The 27,737-nt window shown below is 34.4% G+C and overlaps 1 protein-coding gene across 1 annotated transcript; it reads left to right on the top strand.

Moving 5' to 3' along the window:
- Positions 1-4,822: 4,822 nt before the first annotated feature.
- LOC132714031 (uncharacterized) lies at positions 4,823-18,869 on the top strand. The gene is made up of 6 exons (XM_060696762.1): positions 4,823-4,967; positions 7,482-7,593; positions 8,201-8,453; positions 10,813-10,936; positions 11,605-11,720; positions 18,825-18,869. The coding sequence occupies exons 1-6, from the start codon at positions 4,838-4,840 to the stop codon at positions 18,852-18,854; spliced, it is 765 nt and encodes a 254-aa protein (XP_060552745.1). The 5' UTR covers positions 4,823-4,837; the 3' UTR covers positions 18,855-18,869.
- Positions 18,870-27,737: the final 8,868 nt, after the last annotated feature.

Genomic DNA, 27,737 nt, shown 5'->3' with positions numbered 1-27,737 from the left:
GTTTAAGCTAGTTTCGTATGTAAATAAATACCGCAGGTGTAAGCGAGTTTCGTATGTATAAAAATACCGCAGGTGTAAGCGAGCTTCGTATGTATATAAATACCGCAGGTGTAAGCGAGCTTCGTATGGATATAAATACCGCAGGTGTAAGCGAGTTTCGTATGTATATAAATACCGCAGGTGTAAGCTAGTTTCGTATGTATATAAATACCGCAGTTGTAAGCGAGCTTCGTATGTATATAAATACCGCAGGTGTAAGCGAGTTTCGTATGTATATAAATACCGCAGGTGTAAGCGAGTTTCGTATGTATAATAATACCGCAGGTGTAAGCGAGTTTCGTATGTATACAAATACGCGCAGGTGTAAGCGAGCTTCGTATGTATATAAATACCGCAGGTTTAAGCTAGTTTCGTATGTAAATAAATACCGCAGGTGTAAGCGAGTTTTCGTATGTATAAAAATACCGCAGGTGTAAGCGAGCTTCGTATGTATATAAATACCGCAGGTGTAAGCGAGCTTCGTATGTATATAAATACCGCAGGTGTAAGCGAGTTTCGTATGTATACAAATACCGCAGGTGTAAGCGAGCTTCGTATGTATATAAATACCGCAGGTTTAAGCTAGTTTCGTATGTAAATAAATACCGCAGGTGTAAGCGAGTTTCGTATGTATAAAAATACCGCAGGTGTAAGCGAGCTTCGTATGTATATAAATACCGCAGGTGTAAGCGAGCTTCGTATGGATATAAATACCGCAGGTGTAAGCGAGTTTCGTATGTATATAAATACCGCAGGTGTAAGCTAGTTTCGTATGTATATAAAATACCGCAGTTGTAAGCGAGCTTCGTATGTATATAAATACCGCAGGTGTAAGCGAGTTTCGTATGTATATAAATACTGCAGATGTAAGCGAGTTTCGTATGTATATAAATACCGCAGGTTTAAGCTAGTTTCGTATGTATATAAATACCGCAGGTTTAAGCTAGTTTCGTATGTTCATGTATATAAATACCGCAGGTGTAAGCGAGTTTCATAATTATATATATTCTGCAGGTGTAAGCTAGTTTCGTATGTTCATGTATATAAATACCGCAGGTGTAAGCGAGTTTCATATGTATATAAATACCGCAGGTTTAAGCTAGTTTCGTATGTATATAAATACCACAGTTTAAGCTAGTTTCGTATGTTCATGTATATAAATACCACAGGTGTAAGCGAGGTTCATATGTATATAAATACCGCAGGTTTAAGCTAGTTTCATATGTATATAAATACCGCAGGTGTAAGCGAGTTTCGTATGTATATAAATACCGCAGGTGCAAGCGAGTTTCGTATGTATATAAATACCGCAGGTGTAAGCGAGTTTCGTATGTATATAAATACCGCAGGTGTAAGCGAGTTTCGTATGTATATAAATACCGCAGGTTTAAGCTAGTTTCGTATGTATATAAATACCGCAAGTTTAAGCTAGTTTCGTATGTTCATGTATATAAATACCGCAGGTGTAAGCGGTTTTCATATGTATATAAATACCGCAGGTGTAAGCTAGTTTCGTATGTTCATGTATATAAATACCGCAGGTGTAAAGCGAGTTTCGTATGTATATAAATACCGCAGGTGTAAGCGAGTTTTCGTATGTTTATGTATATAAATACCGCAGGTGTAAGCCTGTTTCATATGTATATAATACCGCAGGTGTAAGCTAGTTTCGTATGTTCATATATATAAATACCGCAGGTGTAAGCGAGTTTTCATATGTATATAAATACCACAGGTTTAAGCTAGTTTCGTATGTATATAAAATACCGCAGGTTTAAGCTAGTTTCGTATGTTCATATATATAAATATAGCAGGTTTAAGCGAGTTTCATATGTATATAAATACCGCAGGTGTAAGCTAGTTTCGTATGTTCATGTATATAAATACAACAGGTGTAAGCGAGGTTCATATGTATATAAATACCACAGGTTTAAGCTAGTTTCGTATGTTCATGTATATATATACCGCATGTGTAAGCGAAGTTCATATGTATATAAATACCGCAGGTGTAAGCTAGTTTCATATGTATATAAATACCACAGGTTTAAGCTAGTTTCGTATGTATATAAATACCGCAGGTTTAAGCTAGTTTCGTATGTTCATGTATATAAATACCGCAAGTGTAAGCGAGGTTCATATGTATATAAATACCGCATGTGTAAGCTAGTTTCATATGTATATAAATACCGCAGGTTTAAGCTGGTTTCGTATGTATATAAATACCGCAGGTTTAAGCTAGTTTCGTATGTTCATGTATATGAATACCGCAGGTGTAAGCGAGTTTCGTATGTATATAAATACCGCAGATTAAGGTAGTTTCATATGTATATTAATACCGCAGGTTAAAGCTAGTTTCGTATGTATATAGATACCGCAGGTTTAAGCTAGTTTCGTATATATAAATACTGCAGGTTTAAGCTAGTTTCGTATGTTCATGTATATAAATACCGCAGGTGTAAGCGAGTTTCATATGTATATAAATACCGCAGGTTTAAGCTAGTTTGGTATGTATATAAATACCGCAGGTTTAAGCTAGTTTCGTATGTTCATGTATATAAATACCGCAGGTGTAAGCGAGTTTCATATGTATATAAATACCGCAGGCGTAAGCTAGTTTCGTATGTTCATGTATATAAATACCGCAGGTGTAAGCGAGTTTCATATGTATATAAATACCACAGGTGTGAGCGAGTTTCGTATGTTCATGTATATAATTACCGCAGGTGTAAGCGAGGTTCAGATGTATATAAATACCGCAGGTGTAAGCGAGTTTCATATGCATTTAAATACCGCAGGTGTAAGCTAGTTTCGTATGTTCATGTATATAAGTACCGCAGGTGTAAGCGAGTTTCATATGTATATAAATACCGCAGGTTTAAGCTAGTTTCGTATGTATATAAATACCGCAGGTTTAAGCTAGTTTCGTATGTTCATGTATATAAATACCGCAGGTGTAAGCGAGTTTCGTATGTATATAAATACCGCAGGTTTAAGCTAGTTTCGTATGTTCATATATATATCTACCGCAGGTGTAAGCGAGGTTCATATGTATATAAATACCGCAGGCGTAAGCGAGATTTGTATCTATATAGATACTGCAGATGTAAGCTAATACCGCAGGTGAAAGTGAGTTTCGTATGTATATAAATACCGCAGGTGTTAGCGAGATTCGTATGTATATAAATACCGCAGGTGTTAGCGAGTTCCGCATGTATATAAATACTCCAGGTGTAAGCTAGTATCATATATTTATATATAGATATCGCAGGTGTAAACAAGTTTTGTATGTTATATAAATACCACAGGCGTAAGCTAGTTTGTATGTATATAAATACCGCAGGTGTTAGCAATTTAATATGTATATAAATGCCAGAGGTATAAAGGAGTTTCATATGTATATAGATATCACAGCTTTGGATAAGAATTTATTGAACTATATTTCAATTTCATTCATCTAAACACTTAAGATTTTTAAGTAAAAAATAGTTATAATACATTGTTGATTACACAACTTTTATTTTACTTATAAGTACACAGAAAATCTATATTGGATGATGCGCTAGCTGAGTCTTAAAGGTTATACTGCTGGAATGCAACATAATCAGTATTGTACTGACATCTTTATTTCACACCGTTTTTCATTAATATTGACAGAGGCACAATATGAATTTGATAAGGTTGTTTTTAGTTGGGAAATGAAAGCAAGACTTAATTGATCCAAGGTAAAATACGAAAGAAGAAGAAGAATATACTCCCATCATTTTTTGGAATTTCATAAATATACTAGATACTACTGTATTGATTAATAACGCGCACAAATCCTTTGTCTTTCTAGGATAAGGCCATGCCAGCTCATTTCCACACCTCATTCAGTACTACATAAGGCATTCATACTTAATCCCTCAGTAATAATCCACAGAGCGAGAACTGTGATATGTTTCTAAATAATCTTGCAAAACTTTTGTCATTACTTTTAGCACTCTGATTATTATATGCTTATTCTAATAAATATATGTAAGAACATAAATTTTGCAGCCGCCTGCCACACTCGAGTTTGTGGCAAGAGTGTATGATCAAACAGAACCTCTATTAGAGAGAGCTGGAGATTTTTATCTCAAAGCCACTTGCAACGTGTTGCCAAAGGAGGCCATTGTTAATGTGGATACTAAGTGAGTATGAATGGTTACATCCCTTAGTAAAATTACATTCATTCAACTTCATTGTTACTTCCCTCTTTAAAACAGGCATATATTGTATTCTCCCTAGAATAAACATTCGTCATGATTTTGTCAGCCATTTCTATCAAGACATTGTTATCTCCCTTGATTATCCAGACAACCATTATCGATTATAACTCGTTTGTTTATTTGAAAGTCATCAATATATTGCTGCCATTATTATTCCTCCTGAAAATACCGACACCAGTTTTTTTTAATTATTACCGTAGATTACATACATCTCCGTCTGTAAATATCGACTGCCATTATTATCTCCCTTTAAAAAGTGGCAGCCATTGAAATCGTGAAGTTGAAATCGTAAATGCACGAAGTTGAATTCGTTAAGTTGAAACATTGAATTCGCGAAGTTGAAATCGTGTGAATTCATGATTCTTAAATGGTAATGTCTTGAATACCGTGTGTTGAAATTGTGTATTCACGTGTTACAATGGCGAATTTCCGAACATGAAATCGGGAATTCATGAAGTTGAAATGTCTCAACTGATCTTCCATATAATCTTATTTATTTTAGTGGTGTTGTAGAATATAATTTGCCGGCTGCATCGAGCCGGTACGTAGAGATGTTTATCAGCAATTCCCGTTACTACCAGGCTACTGTTCAGTCGAAGATTCCCAACGGAAAGACGGTGTATCTAGGTCAAGATCTGTTCCTTGGTGTCGCTCTGGACTACGGTACAACTCTTCCAATAGGTATGGTATAACAATATTATTCGTAACTTTTCGGCCATTTCCGAGATAGAGATTATTGATATTCGGCAAAATATTCAAAATCTTAATTTAAGTGGTCTGTTAAGATTGTACGAAACAGGGTGTACATGCTACAGGTTGCCATGTGACCACAAATGGTGAAATATATGTATGCACATTAAAAATAATAATGTTGTACTTTCGCATATTTTAGCTGTAAATCAGTGCATTCTTACATTAAAATTGTCAATATAATTGACCAATATCACGTGAGATCATATGATCCTACTGTTCTCCATGTTTTTGTATCCTCATCCATCATTTTAGATCTTATGACCCTACTGTCTATCTTCGTCCGACATTTTAGATAACATAATCCTACTGTTCTCCACGTTTTCCTATCATATGCCGCAATTTTAGATCACAAGAACCTACTGCTGTCCATGTTTTTCTATCGTCGTCCACCATTTTTGATCACATGATCCTACTGGTCTCCATGTTTTTTATCCTCGTCCGTCATGTAGATCTCATGACACTACTGTTCGCCATGTTTTTCTATCCTTGTCACCTTTTAAGATCACATGATCCTACTGGTGTCCATGGCTTTTATTGTCGTCCGTCATTTTAGATCACATGATCATACTGTTCTCCATGTTTTTCTATCCTCGTCCGCCATTTTAGATCACATAATCCTAATGGTCTCCATGTTTTTTTATCCTCGTCCTCCATTTTAGATCACATGATCCTACTGGTCTCCATGTTTTTTATATCCTCGTCCGCCATTTAAGATCAAATGATCCTACTGGTATCCATGTTTTTCTATCCTAGTCCGCCTTTTAAGTTCACACGACCCTACTATGCTTCATGTTTTTCTATCCTATGCCCGTATGCCGCAATTTTAGATCACATGAAGCTACTGCTGTCCATGTTGTCTACCCTAATCCACCATTACAGATCACATGATCCTACTGGACTCCATGTTTATCTATCCTAGTCGGCCACTTTAGATCACTTGACCCTTCTGTTCTACTTTTTTTTCTATCCTCGTCCGCCATTTGAGATCAGATGATCCTACTGTTCTACATGTTTTTCTATCCTCATCCGCCATTTTGAATCGCATGACCCTACTGTCTATCCTCGTCCGTCATTTTAGATCACATGATCCTACTGTTCTCCATGTTTTTCTATCCTCGTCCGCCATTTTAGATCACATGATTCTACTGTTCTTCAATGTTTTTCTATCCTCGTCACCATTTAAGATCTTATGATCCTACTGGTCTCTTTGTTTTTTCTATCCTCGTCCTCCATTTTAGATCGCATGACTCTACTGTCTATCCTCGTCCGCGATTTAAGATAACATGATCCTACTGTTCTTCATGTTTTTCAATTCTCGTCCTCCATTTCAGATCACATGACCCTACTGGTCTCCACGTTTTTCTATCTTAGTCTGCCATTTTAAATCTTATTATTCTATTCTTCTTGTTTTTCTATCCTCGTCCGCCATTTTAGATAACATGATCCTACAGGTCTCCATGTTTTTCTATCCTATACCGCAATTTTAGATCACAAGAATCTACTGCTGTCCATGTCTTTCTATCCTCTTCCACCATTTTAGATCACATGATCCTACTGTTCTCCATGTTTTTTTCTATCCTCGTCCATCATTTTAGATCTTATGACCCTACTGTCTATATTCGTCCGCCATTTTAGATAACATGATCCTACTGATCTCCATGTTTTTCTTTCCTCGTCCATCACTTTAGATCTTATGGCCCTACTGTCTATCTTCGTCCGCCATTTTAGATAACATGATCCTACTGATCTCCACGTTTTTCTATCATATGCCGCAATTTTAGATCACAAGAACCTACTGCTGTCCATGTTTTTCTATCCTCGTTATCTATTTTAGATCAAATGATCCTACTGTTCTTCATGTTTTTCTATCCTCGTCAGCAGTTTAGATCATATGATCCTACTGGTGTCCATGTCTTCTAACGTCGTCAGCCATTTGAGATCACGTGATCATACTGTTCTCCATGTTTTTCTATCCTCGTCACAAGTTTAGATCATATGATCCTACTGTTCGCCATGTTTTTCTATCCTCGTCACCAGTTTAGATCATATGATCCTACTGGTGTCCATGTCTTCTATCGTCGTCAGCCATTTGAGATCACGTGATCATACTGATCTCCATGTTTTTCTATCCTCGTCCGCCTTTTTGATCAAATGATCCTACTGTTCTCCATGTTTTTCTTTCCTCGTCCATCATTTTAAATCTTATGACCCTACTGTCTATCTTCGTCCGCCATTTTATATAACATAATCCTACTGATCTCCACGTTTTTCTATCATATGCCGCAATTTTAGATCACAAGAACCTACTGCTGTCCATGTTTTTCTATCCTCGTTAACCATTTTAGATCATATGATCCTACTGTTCTCCATGTTTTATATCCTCGTCAGCCATTTTAAATCACATGACGCTGACAATTATATAAAATGTTCTTTCGTTTTCAGATAAAGTACATGCCTATGGACTCTACACGTATGATTGCGTGGCGTCGAATAATGCTGATTTTCTTTCTACTGGTACAAACAGAGTGATTCGATTAACCGATGCAACAACTGGGTAAACCTCTTTTTCATATATGAATTCGTTGACAATGACTTGTACATTTATTATAATAACAGACGCGTACAGACGTTGAACACACCTCTAATACAATAAAATAATAAATTGATTTATTTTTTTCCCTGCAAGTCGTACCAATTGCCATAAACTTCGTTGGAACGGGGGCATCGATTCTTAAACTTTTAAATAATGATTAAAATCCCGGCTTATTTGATTTTATCAAAACTATTACAACCACCATCCATCATTTTGGTGGGTAAACAAAACTCTCACATTGCACTCGTAGGACAGAAAGGAGTGAAAGATCGGTATCCCCCCTGCCCCCCCCCCCGCCTCCCCTCACGTATCGCGTGTTTGAACAAAGTGGCGAATCTGCATGACTTTTTGACAACAGTTTATGGACGAAATTTCTAAATTTAACCAGAAGGCAGACAGGTGTCTCGTATACAATGTAAATAATAACATTAGATATTCTCAAAATGAAGTACATAACAATCTATATACCAACGTTGAATAAAGTCCCGATTTTTCCAACTGACATTGTTTTGGAAAACTCATTTTGAATAATATGTTACTTCGGTTTGATGCGATATTCTATTTATAGATGCATAGCAGGGACATTGCAAAGTGGCAAAGCATTTTATTTGTCAGAAGGATTTAAAGTAGCCTCAAAAGACGGAGCAGACGCTCTCGGTATAATCTCGGACACCACCACGGGAACCTATAATTTTGTACAGTTGTCAGGGAAGTTTGACGCAGCTAAATGGCTGGTAGGGGGAAATGATCATGTGTACTTCAGATGTAAGGTCAAGTTTTGCCGAAACCAAGACTTTAAAACATCGTCAAAATGCTGGGATGTAAGTTTTACATCCGCCTCATTCCGTCTAATTTCGCCACATTTCGTTTTTTTTTTTCGACCCATTGTGCTTATTTTTTCTTCGGTCATTCTATTTTGTCCTCATCTGCCTATTTTTTCTCTCAAAATTCTATCTATTTTTTTCGCAATCTGAACATCCTCTTCTATTATTCATAATAAAATCGGAATTAATACGGAATGAAAGTAGTTTTACCACGTGGCTTCGCATGTAAATTTGGAAAGTTAAATCGAATGTATATATTTGATATCCAAAAGAAAATTAACCAAGTTTTGGTACAGTTATGATTGAAAATAAGTCTGACAACCATTTTTGATTTAATATATCAACTGATATACAATTATAAAGAAATCCAAGTTAATGTCAACAAGTTGCATTTTTTTACTTTTTGTTTCTGCAAAAGACAAAATGGGGATATAGAAATAGGCTCCGTTCGTCTGTCAATCCGTCCGTAACGCTTCCCGTTCGGTCCATACTTTCATTTATAAAAGGGAATTTAAAAATTTAACTTGCAAAAATGTTTTTATATAAAGATGTTTTATGCGTTTAACCAACGCCTATCCCCAGGGTAAAGGGTCGTACTTGCTCATTCAATGTCAACATTGTCTATAATGAGGGTATATGTCGTGTCCGGTCCATAATTTTCTTATCTTTAAAGGTATTTTGTAAATACTTGTCAAAAAAAATGAGACAATGTGTCATGCGCAACAACCCGGTCACCTACCTTAAAGGTCAAGGTTACACTTATAGTTAAAAAAATTAACATAGTCTGTTAAAGATGATATATCTTATGTCAGGTCTATAACTTCTTCATAGATCAATGGATTTTGAAAATACTCGGCACAAATAGTCACAATAATAAGATGATGTGCCATGCGCAACACCTGCACCCCTACCTCCAAGGTCAAGGTCACACCTAAAAGTCAAAGATTAGCATAGTCTGCTATAGGGTATATTTTGTGTCCGGTCTATAACTTCTTCATAGATTAAGGTATTTTGTAAATACTTAGAACAAATGTTCACAATAATGAGGCGTGTCATGACTGTGCAATAACGAGTTGCCTACACTGAGGTCGACACATTCCGTCTCTCTTTTCTTTCGATATTTTGTCACCAAACCACATTCCATCTTTTTGCTTCAAAGTCCCTTATTTTTGCCACACCCTGCCTATTTTATTTCTACATTTTATTTATTTTCGCCTATTTGAACACATTTCGCGTATTTTTGAATATGTTGATAAATCCTCTGTTTCAATATCGCTTTCAGTTTTTGAAAGCTCTCAATTTCTACGTTTACATATGAAATAAATAGGCTCCTATAAATCTTGTATTCTAAGAACAACTTGAATTTTCTCCATTTTTGGCATTATCATTTGAAAAACTTTCCTTTAAATTTTGTTTATTAGCTGAATTGTCCGGCAAGACACCAGTGTAGATACGGAAAATATGTTTCATTACAGTGAAAAATATTTTTTAACAGTGAAAATACGGAAAATGAGAATACATATTTTATTTCATAAATATTTCTAAAAATATTTATGTAAGTATATAAGAAAATGTTTTATTTATTCTTTTTTTTCCGTGATTTTTTAATACCAGTCTGAAATTTTATAATGTTATCAATTGCTATATTACAGAAATCTACTAAACATATATATTGTTTGGCTTTGGGGCACTTCATTTTAATAGTTTCTTAATAATTTTATACTATTTTCTTTGCAAAAACATATTCATTCACTAAATCTTAAAGAAGCGCGATTTAATTTAAGCATTGTGCCCTCTATGATCGTATATTGGACAAGTTAATAACTTATTAAATTATTAAAATAAGGGAAACAACTGATACGTGTTTTAAAACATGTTTGCAAGAGTTGTTTACCTTTATATGGCACTCGTATGACTTGTTTACTTGGCCGTAATAGACGACCTTATAGATTTCCAATTCTCACTGTTTTTCATGATTATTTATTGTAAGTAACGACATACTAGAGAAATATAAAACATAAGCGCAAAGAAAAAAAATAAAGCTACACTGAAGTCTGAGTACAGTACTCAAAATGTTAAACACTGTAACGAGCCAAAAAACATTCATAGGCAAGACAACTGGTTCAAATTATTATAAACCGATGGGAAATAAAAATTGCTTGTGGTAGTACTGAAGAGGGTCGATGTCAAGGAGGGGCGGTGTTTAAGAGAGGCGGTGTTAGGGGAGAGGAGAATATAGCGATTAAAGATGATTAATATCTATAAGTTAATATTTTAATTTTTGCATGCAACAGTAGCTATGGTTACTTATCTAATACAAAGTCTATGAAACTGAAAGCATTTAATACATATATAGGTGTGTGCAAACCATCCAAATGTCGACTACACTGCACGAAGAAGAAGAGACGTTAACAAGACCACAGATCCATACCCGCCTATTACCGTTACTGCCAATGTAAAACTCGCGAGACCGCCTCAAGGTATGTTAAAAGCTTAATTATGTGATACATGTGTGTTACCGTATACGGAAAGCTAGTCTGTCATACCCGTCTGTTACCGTGTACGTAAAGCTAGATTATGTGATACCCGTCTGTCACCGGGTACTTAAAAGCTACTCTGTCATACCAATCTGTCACCGGATACGTGAAAGCTAGAGTCTGTCATACCTGCCTGTCACCGGGTACGACTAAAGGTACTCTGTTAAAACTTTATCAACAGAAAAATTATTTTCTTCAAGTCAACAATAAAAGAATAATAATATTGGTCCATTTCTATACTACGTTTGGTTTCAAACATTTCTAACTCGTAGCCAACAAATCTGTCTTCTTTTTTTTTCTCTTGTGAGGCTAAAATTGTGCTGGAGCATCACACTAAATACTGTAATCGGGTCTTTACGGGACAATGCGCTTGAATGATTAAATGCTTAAAATATGCGTCTAGATGCACTGTTCATACATTGTTTTGAGTTAAATCCTTTTTTCTTAACTGTGTACTCTTAATAACATGCAGACGGTTAAGAAAAAAACAACAATAATAAAGATCAGCGAGGTAAAGGCAACGTTCACAGGACTTAAGAAAGGTAAAGGAAAATCTTTTAAGATCGTTTGTCGTTGTTATTACCAATGTATTTAGTAATTCCTTTTTGCAGCCAAGGAAGAAGTCAAGGTTGAATGCGTTAGTAACGTTGTTGCCTACTCGACCATGTTGGCCCTGTCAATGCTTCTGCTCGTTGCTATGGGAGTTACGCTCATGTTGTTTGTCAAGGTAAACTGCTATGTATGTTATCAGTGGTCAATATAGGTTAATTTACCTGCAAGTTATCAGTGGTCATTCAAGGTAAACTTACTTATCAGTTGTCAATCAAAGTTAATTTTGTTGATAGTTATTAGCTGTCATTCAAGGTTAACTTAGTTATAAGTTGTCAGTCATGGAGGTTAACTAATTTGTTTAGTGAAAATCGACCACATCGTTTTCTTTATTTGCTTAATAATAATAATAATAATAATAATATTAATAATAATAATAATAATAATAATAATATCTTTATTTCCTCCAAAAGAAGAGCACGTTTTACAATTATATTAATTTAAAGGAAAAAGAAAATTTTATTCAATGCAAATAAATTTCATATGGTAATATAGATATCTAAATAATACATACATTAAATAATTTTATTTTTCTATTTTTTAAACATTAAATAATAATTTGGTAAAAAAATTAAAAAGTCAAAATAAAAAAATCTTATATAAAGTTTATATTTTCTTTTTTTTTTCACAAGCCTTTATTTTTATACGGGGATTTACAGATGACGTATTGCAAGTTCCTTGAAAATTTCCTTTTTCGAATTATTAATATATCATAACTTCTCATTTCGTGATTATATGTCAATGTTCTAGATAAGTACCGAACATTTTTACGCGGGTTTCTTTTGGCACAATTTTGTTTTTCATTTTGTGCTACTCTGACTTTTGAACATGCGGTGGTGTAAAATATTGAATGGCCCTATGCATGGGGTTATTTAAAAACAATTCATAACACAAATGTGTATATTTCCTTTTTAACACTTAACTGTGTGGTCTTGAACATTTTATACCTTTGTATTGTCTGTATGTGCTTCAGGTCAAGTTTTCGTTTTTACATGGTCTTTAAAAATTGTCCCCACAAAATAGTCATTCCCTCAACAGAAATGTATATTTTGCCCATTTTCCGTAAATGAACTTATCACATGTTAAAGCGATGGCGTAATTATGAGTTTACAACGCGGTTAGTAGTTTGAAAGCCTCGCATAGGCTTGACTTAAGGTATTAGGACCCTAATGGGCACTATAAGGAACTAAAAAATTGACATCATAGGTCAGATGTATACCTTAAAGTACATCTGTATGCAAAATTTAAACAAAGTTTACCGTACGGAAATCAAGTTATGGCCACTTTTCTGAACTCAAGCTAGGATGTTATGAGGGCCCTTTTTAGAAATGAGGAACCTTTAAATAATCTGCTATTACTTTCTAATGAAAAATGTTTTCTCATTAATTTTTAGTTAGAAACAAATAGTACCATTCAGCTAACAATCCACATAAGCAAAATTATGGTTTCTACTTAAAATTTATGAAATCTGTATAAAAATGTTACTCTACCCCACCCATTTTTACCACGTGTCTGACCATTTTTCTACTTACGGAGCCTAATTTAAAAAATTCTTAAAATTTACCCAAATGAGTGCCTGTTTTCAAAGTTTTCATAAATTTTTAAAAAAGTATATTGGTTGATCTTGTAAAATATGAAATACTTTTACCGTCTAGTTTTGATTATATTACACTTTGAAAATATCAGGTACCATATTTATAACTAGATTTAGCATAATTTAGCCAATAAATACCTATATAAATTAAAAAAATCAAAATTAAACACTATTTTTTCCAAATGGGACATGAGTGATACATAAATAATGTTAAAAGAAAAAAAGAAAGAAAAAAAAGTTGACCATTCTGGGGATTGAACCCATGGCCCTCATTTTCAATGTAGTTAACGGTAGTTCTAGCCTCATCGTCGGATACCCACGGCCGAACCATTAACATTTATCAGCCGTGGGATTTTTTGCCGATATTCAGTCGATTAGAGGTGTGTCAAAGGCAGCTATTTCATTGGCTGCCTCACGATTTCATGAAGCGTTTAAAACCAATCAAAACGCTCGTTCTGTACGACGTTCGGTATTACAAACAATATAGCGACAACCATAGACGACGTGTAAAGTTCAACATCGAAAAATTAAACGATATCCAGCAAGAAAGTATAGATAATTTACTTTTACAGCGTGATGTTTTCCTTTCTGATTGATATCTGCTTGCAGAAGAACTGATTTATTGATTTTAGCAAGACACGTGCTAAAGTTTTTAACCGTGGGCGCTGCCATTTTTTTCTTATTGTTTTTTACCTCCGCTGTTGAAGAATATAGATTTGTTAAACGCGATGTCATTGGTAGATATTTTACGCACCTGTTGCTGTATATCGACGCAAATCGGTTCATTTTACCCACGGTTGATTGCATGTTATGTAACATGTTTATCAATCGTGGGTATCCGACGATGTTCTAGCCTATTTGAATACTCTTCAACGCGGAGGTAATGCATTAGGGTGCTAATACCTTAATGGCGGAAGATGAGACAATTCTAGGTATGTTTACAATTTTTCAGCTAATGTCTTTATAACAGTAAAACGAAATGGATTATAATGTTTCAAAATATCTTTGTTAAATCATATTAAATGCCATTTTGATAGAGTTAGTGTATACTCAAATATGATTTGAAATATACGCGTCCAGTAGTAATATAAACATGCATACCTGTAACCATGACGCTGGATCATGCGTCATCAACAACCCTGATTCTTCACACACCTAAATACTAGTAATCCATATTCTCCATGTATACTGGTGCCTCATATTTCCGTTGTACTTAACTGTTTAACATAGACAACAAAAGTAAAGAGGATAAAATTCTGGAAAACACAGTGCATATTGTAGGATAGACATGTCAATTGCATCGTAATTTATTCAATTTAATGTTTGCATGTAAGAAATTATGTATACAACATTGTAATTAACACCCATCTGCGGCCTTGTGAGTAAATTTGTGTTCTCATATTTCCAAGGCAATTACATTTTAACACTTTCTGAAGCAAAACCAATAGTAAACTTTATTTATTAGTACACCTATACCTAGGCTCATCTGAAAGGGGCGATTTTCTCTTTGGCAGTAATCAAATAGCTCAATGGTTGTTTAACAAAGAAGATTTCTTAAAAGGTATGACTTCTAAAAGAAAAATTGTGAATTATTAAATAACTTTTCTCTTAATCTGAATTAAATATTTTTTTTAATGCTATATGAAACATTTCGATAAAAGTACAATACAATAGTACAAGTAAAACTACTGACAGGTTCATTAAGTCTAGGAGGAAGTTTAGACTGTTTAAGCCTGCTACCTTGGAAATATGGGTACCACGGAAATACGAGGCACCAGTATACTTAATCATGCTCCTTGTCTATATATCTTTAGACTATGACCGTCAATTGACCACATACCTCGGAAAAGCATTTGGAAATGACGCAATGCACAATTAATTTCCAATATGGCGCGTACCATATTTACAACAAATTTAAGAACATTGTTTTTTTTTTCTAATCGCGAATATTAGAAAATAATGCCAAGTTTATTAGTTTGTCACTCTTACTGACAAAACGTTTATTGTCCGTTTAGACAATTCATATGTCGGGGTTTTATAGTTAAACCAAAGTTTTGACAGCCTCGGGCTCTGACTATACGTTAAATTCGTAGATTGATGAATACGAATAGCCTTACAAATTAATAAGTGTTTTTCAGACGCTTGATTCAAATTTCGCCACGGATGTGAATTCAGGAACAGTCAATTCCAATATCATAAAATCGTTGACTCGGACGTTTCAGTATTGTTTAAATAATCACGAGCTATACATGTATATGCAATTATGAACATATGTTCATATTAAAATAAAAATATAAAATGCATTTTGATATACAGAATACGACAATATTATGAAATATTGAGGAATCTGATAAGAGATAAACAAAACATCGTATATTACACTGATACATATTGACAGGTTCTATTTTAAAGTTATTGTGAGTAGAACGCACAATACATGCGTAAAAAATGACATAATGTACCTTTTCTAATATACTATTATCATTTTATTTCAGGCATAAAAGCGTAAACAAAATAGATAAATACAATGTACATCACAAGATAAATCAGACAATACTCTTTATGCATTTATTAGACGTGGCAGAACAATTGCACTTAGATATCGCTATGAGATAAGAGATTTATATAAAACCATCACGCACCAAGAAAAAAAGACATTTACAAAATCGAACGTTGGATAGAGAAAAAGCTGCATTGTGGAAAGAAAAGACAAAGGGATGACCCAGAAAAACATGAAAACTACAAGCGAAAGGAACGATACAGTAACAGAACAGGAATGATAGTGGGAATTTTTAAAACCATCACAGACTTATAAGATAAAGAAAAAAAGACAAACGAGTTGTAAATAGAAAATTGCACAAGCAGAACATCGAGCAAAAGTTAACGTACTGATAAAAGCAGTGGGCCATCAGTTAATGTTATCAAACTCACCAGAAGCGGCACATTTCGACCCCAGTTAATGTTATCAAACTCACCAGAAGCGGCACATTTCGACCCACCACAACCACCATTCAACAGAACAGAAAGTCTTAGAAAACAGGCAGACGAAATCAGAAGTATCTGAACCGATCAAAAGTTCCCTTGGAACAATTAAAAAAACGGATAGAGCTGAACACAGAACGCAACCGCAAACAAATGTCCCGTACTTCGCTTCGGTGTTGTTATATTTTCTAAGTCCTTCTGGTAATTTTGGTATTTTTAATGCCTCAGATGGATCATTTTTTTCAGATATTATTAAAACAAATATAAAAAGCGATGTTACAGACTGAAGGAAAACATGATGCAGATAGCACGGATCAAACTATCAACGAATTAATCAAAAGTGAAGCATACTGATTACTTTTTATGTTGTATAACATAATTGATAAAAACCTACGCAAGAGATATAATAGATGCTAAGCTAATGAGAAAAGGCTAAATATACATAGAGAAGAGTGTTTAAAGCAGCTTAGTCTGGGCAAGTATGCTAAAACTGTAACACGAATAAAACGAAAGGGTCTCCAATGTTCAGTTTAAAGCACAACCGCAGTGTTCTTTTAAAAGAGATGCTAATTCTCGAATGAAAGCTGAAAAAACAACAACAATAACTCGAAAGCGAGTAAAGAAGCAGCACAGACTGTTAAACACATTCATAAGAAATATTTATTTGAGAGCACTAGCACAATATCCTACATATAATCAACTAAACTTAAAATATGATAAACAAGATCAACAAGGAAGGGCGGCGTTCTATGAACGCAACCTCCAGACGACCCAGCAAAAAAAAAAAAAAAAAAAAAAAACAGCGGTAAGGAGCCCTGGAGGAACCCAAACATGTTGGCTGACCAGACCAACAAAAAAGAACAGATATACTTGGCTGTGCAAGACACACGAAAATTCCAAACTGAAGGTAAATATATTATATCAAGAGAAGATCGTAAGCACTCGAGACCTGATACCACTTTTAAAGAGCATAACATGTGACACAGGTAGCAAGAAATGCATGTACCGGGAGTGTGAAATATGTAAAAAAAAAAGAAAATAGATGAGATGGGAAAAATGGTGGAATGGATGATACGGAAATCCAGAAGTATTGAAAATTAAGTAGTTAATGAACAGGGGGAGAAAGACATTAGTATGCAACAGGTGACCCTTTAAAACAGGGAGATGGGGACTTCAGAAACACTTGCTAATGAGGGACAGGAAGATGTCGAGAGACAAGCAAGGCATGTCTATGATAATCATCACCAAAACAATTTGAAAGATACATGCAGTGAGGAGGAAATAGTCTTACATGTAGACTTTTCAGAAAAATGTCCAAATACTCCGAAAAAGTTCAGAGCATGCATTTTAGTTCATCAAAACGCCGGATTTCCATGGGCCGTCTCCATCCAGTTATTCAGCACCTTAGAGTACAAATTCCAGGCCTGGACATATGAACACATCTGCGGATGTTTCAAAATTCAAAGTTTTAAAGTTCATGTTAAATGATGCATTCTGCTGAAGTCGGTGCTAGGGGGCGTGGACGGCAGTTTTCAATTACCACTACAGTCCATGAACACACCCAATCAAACCGAAACTGAAACATTTTCAATTTTGCCGTTTTGGGCTAAATATTGTTTACATTAACTAGTGAGGCAAAGCGCTTTTATTTGCTGTAAGACGCCAATTTGTAGAAGACATTGTTTGGTATAATAGGAAAGAAGACATATTAACAGTACTCATTCAGAACTCTGAAAGTGACGGGACAGCACTGCCTGATCAACAGCGAGATGTGGAAACTTTTAGAAAAATAACTTGGATTATGAAACAATTCTAAAACATGTTAAAGTATTTTAATGTTCCATGTTAATAAAATTCCCGTTAACAGCAATTGCTTTGTATTGTTTATTGCCAAATACAAGTAATCTTAAGGCGGTCAAGTCAATACCGAAACCGACATGTAAAGGTGATGCCAGTACCAAATGAGGACACTAATGACGTTAAACTTGACCATGACACGTACTTTAATTAAAGTATTAGTTATATTTACTTCGTTTTTAAATTTTACCTATTTTTTTCAGTATTATATGGTAGAAACATATTTGGTTCATTTGGAAAAAAATTTACTTTAAAATGTCTTTAATTTTTTGCATGTGCCCCTTTTTAAAAACAGATCACAATTTCAATGAGTTTATGAATGTTACTACTTTAAAATTTGGGTTTTTTTAAAAACAACGAGTTTTTTAATTTTTAATTAATTTTTGTTTTTGATATTAATTTTTAAACCCTTTTTTAAATTTAAATATTGAAAAAATTCAAAATTTGGGAGTTCTGTGCTAGAATTGTGGTTGTCTTTAAATAACATTACTTAGACAGGTTGCTATGCGGTTTTTAATATTAAAATATTTAAATTGGTTTTTTATGTAATATTACATTACTCTCTGAAATCACCCATACAAACAATGAAACGATAAATGAAAAGACCAACTCATCAACAAAACAAAACACCTAACAAAACAACGAACGTAAGAACGAACCAGCTGGACAATGACCTACAATAAATGTCACCAAACAAACAATCAACAGCTTCAGGGACCAAGTAATTATTAAGAATCGAAAAATTCCGAAACATACAAATACATACATATTTTCTTTTCTTTCTTTCAGCTGTCAAGCAGGCAAAAAAAGAAAGCGTAAACCGCTTTACTGGCGACAATATTGGCAGACGGTGAAACTGAAGACGGATAAACTTAAAGGCACACTATGACTCATAAAATACTTATTTTAATTCTTTAAACATGGCAAACATGTGTTTAATTATGTTTTGATAATAGATTTATAGCATGTTTTGTGTTTTGACAATCGACAAGAGTAGCGCTGATTGTGCAGTAATGTGTTGTTAAGGTAGCATTACACAAACAAAGTACAATGTAGTACTTTTGACTTCAATACAATATATCAATCCAAGAAATTGCTAATAGGACCAAAGAAGCAAAAGATAGTTCCCCAATATGTTAAAAGTACAGTTTTAATTTGGAAACAAAATACCAAACGGAAATTATTTTGATAAATAAAATGATAGCATTTCTGAGGTGTAATGGGCCTTTAAAACAATACATTGGATTATTAATTGCATTTAAACGAATATTTTTAATTCAGCAATGTTGAAAAAAATGTTCCCAAAATCTAAAGACGATTAGTTGCAGACTACAACATTTTTTAGACGATATGATTTGCAGACAACAATATTTGCAGACGAAAACGTGCACAAAATATATTTTGCCCAAACACGAATTTAACGTTCAGCACTTGTGCGGAAGGAAAATATACTATATCCAAAGACTTTCCACTAGATATTTTGAAGCACTTTGTCTTTGTTTAATAGAAACTCTTAACTATCTTTGAGAATTTCAAAATGTTAAAAAACAAGGGTATTTTCTAAGATAAATACTTACTGCCTAAGTTTCATATTTTGTTTTAAACCTTCAAATTAGATTATTTTTTTTTAATATCTTACGTGTGACTACATATATTAGCCATTTCCCCTGTTATAATCAAGTTGAAATAAACACTGTCTTTATAACCCTGATTATTCTTTATTGTTTTTGGATATTTTCTATAAAAAAATATCAAAATTATATGTATGTATATCATTCAATATAACATTGAGTTGTTACACTGAAATTGTTTTTCTCTTTCACTTTCTTTTGATTTTGGTTGGCCCTTTTCCAATAAGAATACGTGTGCATACCAGCCTGATTAGGAAAAGAAGTCATCGGGATCACCCCACTTGATTATTTCAGACAGGAGCGAGCACCTGTAAAGAACCACCGGTCTCCCGTAAGCTAGCTGGGTAACCTAGACCCTTGCTGTATTTGAGACAACAAGTGACTTGAAGGCAGATTCTCCTATCACTGTTTCATGGATTTGTTTGTCATTGACATTGAAGTCCTTACATAAAAAAACAGCTTCCCCCTTTATAGTGAACCATGATTTTATCCCTTCTTAACTCAAAAAAATAAAAATAAATTATTAAGGCATCGACGGTTACCCACGGTGTGTACTCCGTACAAACTATGAAAAGGACACCAAACTATATAGCGGCAAGTGCTTCCCGATTCTCTACCAGAGATGCAACCGACATTTCCAAACAAGCAGTGCTCCCCATATCTTTGCATTTAATCGCTAAAATGATAAGATCCGAAAACCCGCCTGAACTGACATCAACGTGTTAAGACAGAAACCTATAGCTCATAAGAATCGAACTCGCAGCTCGATGGCTCCTTGACAAAATATGCACCCTTACCAATCGTATCTTGCAGGGTTTTGAATTATAATGACGTCATTTTATTGATAGTGGTTACCTTTTTTGACTACAGTAATAAAACCACTCATAATAAATTCTTTCATGCGTTTGACTTACTCTGATTACTCTGATGCTCACCAACGACACTAAATTCTGAAGAGGATAAAGCATGGCAACACACAAGAAATCCTACAATAGAACCAAAGCGGCAAGATAGGGATTTCTAGCGGTGCGAAGAGGGCGACCAACAGTTTAACTCAAATACATACTGTTGTTCAGAAGAAGAAGAATACAAACTTAAGGAGTTATATATATTCCACCAATTATAACTTAATATGTCGGACCCATAGAGTTACAATCAAAAATAAATTTTGATAATGAACCTATATTATTGTGTGGAGTTTTAATTCAAAAGTTGGAAACAAAAAACACTTTGTACAATGTGACAGGTTTATATTAGAGTTTATGGGTAATGATGACCTTATACCTACTTATAATGAAATACTAGATCATGTAGATACATGATCATGTATCGCTGATAACGCAGCAAATGAATACGGCAATAATGCTTATTGATTTTTGTGTAAGTAATGATTTGCTTATTGTGAATGGATAGAGTTGGTATAGACTTTGGAAACGTCGGTACAATTGCAATATGTAAAGGCAGAAGCACAATAGATTTTTTATCTGAAATCCATGTATTTCGAAATAATCAGGAACTTTCAAATCGATGACTTCTCAAGCATGATTTCAGAAATGCACAATTCACTTACTCCTATAACTGGAACAGAGAATATAATTAACAATTTAAATACAATTAACACTATTAAGGGATGATTAATAACCAAACTGTGGAACATCAAACATTGTAGTACAAGTATTAAAATCTCACAAGTATAGATGCTGTTTTGAATATACTTGTTTGTTTGAAGGATACAAATGAAATTAAACACGATGGTTTTGATAATGTTGTTTGAAATTTTCAATGAAACATCTAAACATGCATTTGGCAGTAAAATAATTTAGAAGAAAACAAACTTATTGACAAATAAAATATAACCCTATTACTGAATGCAATAGAAGAAGCATTCTGTATCACACTGCACGAACAAATTATAATAATAATAACAAATAGGAAAGAAAAAAAATTATTCTTAAAGATGTAAGCAGGCAATATAAAAGTAAATTGATATTACATATAAAGTATACAAAAATAATTAAAAAGACTTTCTAAGAAAAATAAAAAAGGTAATAAGCCAAAAGAGTTTTGGAAAGATATAAATGCTGTAAATAAAGTTAAACTACAGCAACATGCAAAACAGAATGACGTATATGAATATTTGAAAGAAGAACACTCAAATAAATATGAAATATACAATAATATCCTAAATTCAGAACAAGAACCATATCTGAAGATAAATGAAGAAATAAAATAACAGATGATGAGAAAATAGATACTGTTAAAACATTAAAAAACAATAAGAGTACTTGATTAGATAATATTATAGAACATATCAAATGTACTCTAGATATAATGATACCATATACATAGCAAATAAAAATTCTGTACACTAGGTATATGTTAGTGTTTATCCGTTCTGTAGAACAGCTACGGATGAATACTGACATACTTAATGTCAAGCTTTATTTGGTTTCATTAATATTCACTTTATTACGTGACTACATGTCTATTTTAACGAACGCTGTTCTATGAAGCACTATGAAAAATAGAAGGCGACTATGAACGGAATTTAATCAAGTATCGACTTTTGTTCTTCTATGATAATTAGCACACATATTTTTTAAGAAATACAGCGTTTTCATTAGATGACAAATAAAGCCGAACTAATCTAGTTTAGAGATCATTGACTAACTATACAATACAAGCAATTATCATAAGCAATCCATAAGTCCCCTGCCGGTGAGAACCCAAGCAACATTATGATGAGACATTGGCCTTTCAATTATACCACTGAATGAATAAGTGACATAAATGAACTTAAATATTTTGAGTTTTAAGTTTGTCTATATCATAGTAATGTGTTAAGTTTCGCTGCCTAGTAAGGTTATTATGTTTAAACAACAGATAATCAAAAGGTCCAATTTTTATAAGTATAACTAATGTTTCAACTTTTCCATATTTTAAATAAATTTGTTGGAAATTGTTTTTAAAGTGATATCAGGAAACAGTTTTTATGAACAGACAGACAGACAGACAGACTGAGGGATATTCTTAAGTTATTTTTTAAAACATCCCTGTTACCAAAATACAACATTTTTTAAAGCAAAAGTCTTAAAGAGGAGATAACTTGAAATAAAGAAGCTAGAATTATGGACATTGTTATACATGATGTGAGTGTAACAAAGAACAATAATTATAAGTTTAAAGATCCCATTTATAGTCACAAATAATTTTTTTTTCATTAGCATTAACATGTATAGTAACAAAGATGAAATTAAAAAAAATCCGCCCAGATTCCTGTTCTTTTTGATATTTGACAAAATAATAATTGAGATTTTTGTTTCACTTATCTGTATTTGATTTTCATACAATTAAATACATTTCAATAGTAATTCTTGTTTGATATTTCCGCTAGGTAGCTGCACACTGTATTACATAATTCCACACTATAGTATTATAGATATAGTGTAGGTGTTGATAATTAATGTTAATTTAGAATTTGAAGTAGATCCATTAAGAAATAAAATGTTCAAAAATGAATAAGAAAAATTCAAAGTTTAAGGAAAAGATAATTCTGGAAATATGGATTCTAGATTTATAAACCTTGTCATGTTATTATGATGTTGGAGTTTGAAGTTAATCCTATAAGAAATGAAGAAGTTGGAGTAAAAAATACGAGTTTCTCAAAAGTAATTTAAGTTCAAGGGTGGCATAATTCTGGAAATAATCTTGCTAGAGTATTGAACCTTCCCACAAATGTTGAGTGATAATTACAGGCATATATATGAAGTTTGAAGTAGATACATTAAGAAATAAAGAAGATATTAAAAAAACACATTAATTTTTTGTAATAGTAATAGTAATTTTAAAATCAAGGGAGGTAATTCTGATAATTTTTGTGCTAGAGTTGTATACCTTATCACATATGATGTGGTTGATGGCCAGAAACTAATATTTAAGGTTTGAAGTAAATACCGTTAGAAATAAAGAACTTATAGGGAAAAGGCATAAACATTAGAAATGCCGTCTATTTGTTCCCATAGCAACAATTAAGAATTTCAACATAGGAAGACAAGGAAAAGATGTGCATAATCTTCAGACTGTAATTTACCAATATTTCAAGTTTCATAAAATATTTTCAGTACCTTTTGCGTTATCACTGGATCCAGTTTATGTGTTAAATTTGCCATATTTTCAGTCTATTTGTTTCCATAGAAACCAGAATTTCCAACATAGGAAAAAGGAAAACGACGTGCATAATCTTCATACTGCCATTAATCCAGATATTATGTTTCATAAAAACATTTTCAGTACCTTTTGCGTTATTGCGGGATCCAGTTTTGTGGAGTGACGGACTGACAGACAGACATACAGATTGACATACGGATGGACGGAGGGTAAACCTAACGACCCCTCCGGTTAAACCGGCACATTGTTATGAATATGAATACTTAATCTTTACAATTAATTATCCGCATGTATACTAACTCTTTATTTAGTTTGAAATAAGAACACCTGTACATGCCAACATTTTATATTCATTCTTCTGTTAAGAATTTCCTAAAGGTACTGCTACACGTAACTGCGACACCTCACGAGTTATTTGAGACAGAAATTTAAGTCACATTTTGCAAAAATTAGCGACAAAACTAGTTTCACGTCCTATATATACGACATAAATGCGTATGTCGCAAGAATGATGGGCGAATGTCGCACGTATTTCCTGCGTAATATCTCATATGGTTCTCGAATATGTCGCGAAAATATCGCTTGACTATCGCATGATACCTTTTTGTCATCTATTTTGCATGATTGCAAAGTTTCTTTACTTACGAATTACGCGCGAAATGTGTGCGAAAATCGCACGGCAAAAAGGAAATGAGAAAAGTCAGACAAAATAAAAGCAAACTCGAATTTAAGCAGTCAGAGATTATTTGAGATGGATCAACCATTGGATGAGAACCCTAATTTGGTTGCAGACGACAAAACCATGCCGAAAAATGATTCATTGCTGCTACTGGGGTCCAAGAAACCGCGACAAAAGCCAGAGAAAGATCAAGAAATGGAGGAGTGTATGGGTGAAAGAGTGGCTTGGACCTAAGTATACGATGTACGAGAAGTTAATTAAGCACCATAGAGAAAGTGATAAAATACTTTCATGAACTTTGTTATAGTTGACCCAGAGTCATTCTGTGTATAGGTTAGAGTGCATATTGGGTGTTCTTCGTAAATAAGAAAGCTAAAAAGGAGCGGAGCTTGCAAGCGACTGTAGCTTTCTTATTTACGAAGAACATCCAATATGCACTCTAACCGGCTTAGTGCTCCGCCCATTTTTTTCCGCCCAACACACTGCGTGACGTCACACGATAGCCTAAATGTGTATAACCAGTCCATATTTGGAAGAGGTAGCGGTACACATTTTCGGGTCACGTGTTTGCAATAGCTTATTCCCGCATTCTGTCTAGGTAAATCAGACAATATCACGGTGCATATCCATATCGGTACCCTCTTTGCGAAATATCCTCAAACGGTACCCTCTTTGAACATGCACAGGTCATTCTCTGCAAAAAACAAACCAGCGATGGATAACAATGCAGTAAAGTTTCATTGTAATAAGGAAAGGAGGTATGACACGTAGAGAAAGATGTAAACCACGGAGCACTATAATGTTTTATTTATGTGCTGAATTGCCATGTGCCCGATTTTCATGTACTGCAACTTCACAATAAGCTACAAAAAGTCGACATGTTTTGCCTCGCCCGTCACCTCGACATAGTTTTCGGGCTGAAATGAACCTGTGGCTTGATTATATATGCATCATACATTTTTTATGTTCATATACATGTCATATTCGGACAAATGGCAGTATATTGTAAAAAATAAATGTAACATTCATAAAAACACCATCCTTTCGGTTTTGCAGCGACACGGGCTGTAATATTTACATAAAAAGTAAGAACTATTACATACATATACTTTGCTGGAATAAAGTGAACTTTTTATTTGGATATTATAGAATGATACTGGTTCCGTAAGTAATAAAACATTTTTCTACTGTTCTTTTGCCTGTTTTCATTTCAACGAACCTCTCTTTTTTTAATTATATGCTGTAGTGACGATATACATGTGCGTGTACGGAAAAAACATGATGCATAAATATTGATTAGTAGGAGTAAACTTCAAGATCTCTGCATATGCGTATATTTCACTTTAGCGCTCTTCGAAACTTAGCTCCGCCCACTTGCGTTTTATAATATAAAACGTCCAGTTTATATAAAATCTGTTCTATTAAGATTTGAAACCTGAAAATTTGGAAAATCTTCGTCAGTGATTGGCTTAAAAAAATTGGCGAGCACTAAATAATTGTGGACGATTTAGTCGCGAGGAAAACAAACTTCAACTGTCCACGCAATTGGAGCTTGCCATCACGCTCAGGTACCTTATCACTGGGAATTTGCACATGTCATGTTGATTCAGAGTGGTCCACAAAACCGTCGCCAAAGTTGTGCGAGAGGTATGTTAGGTCATATACGACAACTATCATGAAAGTCATTCAAATTTCCAAAAACAGAAGAGGAGTGGAAGTAGGTGGCGGGTGGTTTCTCAGTGCACTTTGGCAAAATTGATTTCAAATATGTAAGGATACAAGTTCTGCGTCTACTACGACTACCAAGAGGCTTGGTAGGCTCCAAGTGTATTTCTGTTAATGCTATTATACATTCTGCTGACTATGATACTGGAGTGTTTTGTGAGTGCGGCATACTCTGAGACTGGCTCCGTTATTCGCTGTGTGGGACTGTCGGGTACAAAACTCGGTCACCAGTCATTCCATTGGCTTTTTTGAAGTACAAAGTGATGACTATTGAAATCCGTGAAATTTAAAAGTATTAGACAAAGAGATGAATTTTAAGCTGAAAGTAATAGGTCAATGAACACCTAAACGTACAGTAACCAGAGACTTTATGAAAAGTTAAGGTATGTATGTATCCGCCGTTACAGACACTAAAAGAAGACCCGATTTCTATTAATGGATTAAGCTTGTCTTACTATTTAGGAAATTGACTGATATGGGCCAGGTCTTGAATTGTCTTCGTTTTAGGCATTCTTAGGGGCCTTAAAGTTTCCAACTTTATATTATCTGCTGGCTTAAAATTCGTAGAAACTACAAAGGGAGCGGTTTGTGATGATTGCGATCTATGCGATGATTTTGTGAATACACTGAGAGAAATTTAGTTGCACGAAATTTATTCAACATGTTGCAAATTCAGGCGACAAGATAACGAAGAGTAACAAACCACTGCATCACGTAACCAACGCTATGACTACACGAAACAATGGTATTCATCGATGTGGTGCCGGATCTTTGGAATCCCTCCAGGAAGATACAGTGCCGGGCTCTGAGCCTCGACAGAGTCCACCCAAAGCTACTGGGGTTCACTCCTTCAATCATGCCAAGAGGAGACCAAAGGGCTACAATAAGCCAAGGAGGAGGAAAGTCCAACAGCAACACTTCAAAGTGATGCATTTGAACGCAGAAGGAGTCTTCAACAAAACGACTTAACTTCAGCACTTCCTTCATGAGAATGACATCAATGTCTGTTGCATTCAGGAAACACACCTGCAACCAGCTAAATCCTTTAAGATCAGAGGATACCAGTGCTTCCGAAGCGACAGGAGAAAGGAGGCATCATGACATTAGTCAGGAACAACATCAATGCTATCCAGACTAAAATGCATATGGATGACTCGGAATTCCAAGTGCTGAGCCTCAGATTGAACGGCTTTCAAATGACTCTTGTGAATATGTACTCTCCAAATGACAAAGCTCTTTCCCTAGACAGTATCCCAATGGAAGCAACAAACTCATGGTTGTTGGAGACTTCAACAGTCACTCACAAAGCTGGGGATATGACCACATGGACAACCGAGGAGAGGAAGTGGAGACCTGGCAGGAATGACAACAGGCTGAACCTCATCAATCAGCCGGAGGATCCTCCAACTTTTTACTCGAGAAGATGGCAACTCAACATCAACGCCTGACCTTGCCTTCTGTACTGACGACATACACGGACATGTCCAGAGGAAAGTCACC

The sequence above is a fragment of the Ruditapes philippinarum genome, unplaced genomic scaffold (assembly GCF_026571515.1).
Source record: "Ruditapes philippinarum isolate M1 unplaced genomic scaffold, ASM2657151v2 ctg4581_1_1_1_1, whole genome shotgun sequence".
Classification (NCBI taxonomy): domain Eukaryota; kingdom Metazoa; phylum Mollusca; class Bivalvia; order Venerida; family Veneridae; genus Ruditapes; species Ruditapes philippinarum.
The sequence above is the reverse complement of the archived record's forward strand: the minus strand, read 5'-3'. Positions and strand labels throughout refer to the sequence as shown.

Coding starts and splice junctions, on each gene's coding strand:
- LOC132714031 (XM_060696762.1), top strand. CDS start 4,838: ATGTTTATCAGCAATTCCCGTTACTACCAGGCTACTGTTCAGTCGAAG. Junction 4,968..7,481: donor CGGTACAACTCTTCCAATAG/GTATGGTATAAC, acceptor TTTCGTTTTCAG/ATAAAGTACATGCCTATGGA. Junction 7,594..8,200: donor TTAACCGATGCAACAACTGG/GTAAACCTCTTT, acceptor TTCTATTTATAG/ATGCATAGCAGGGACATTGC.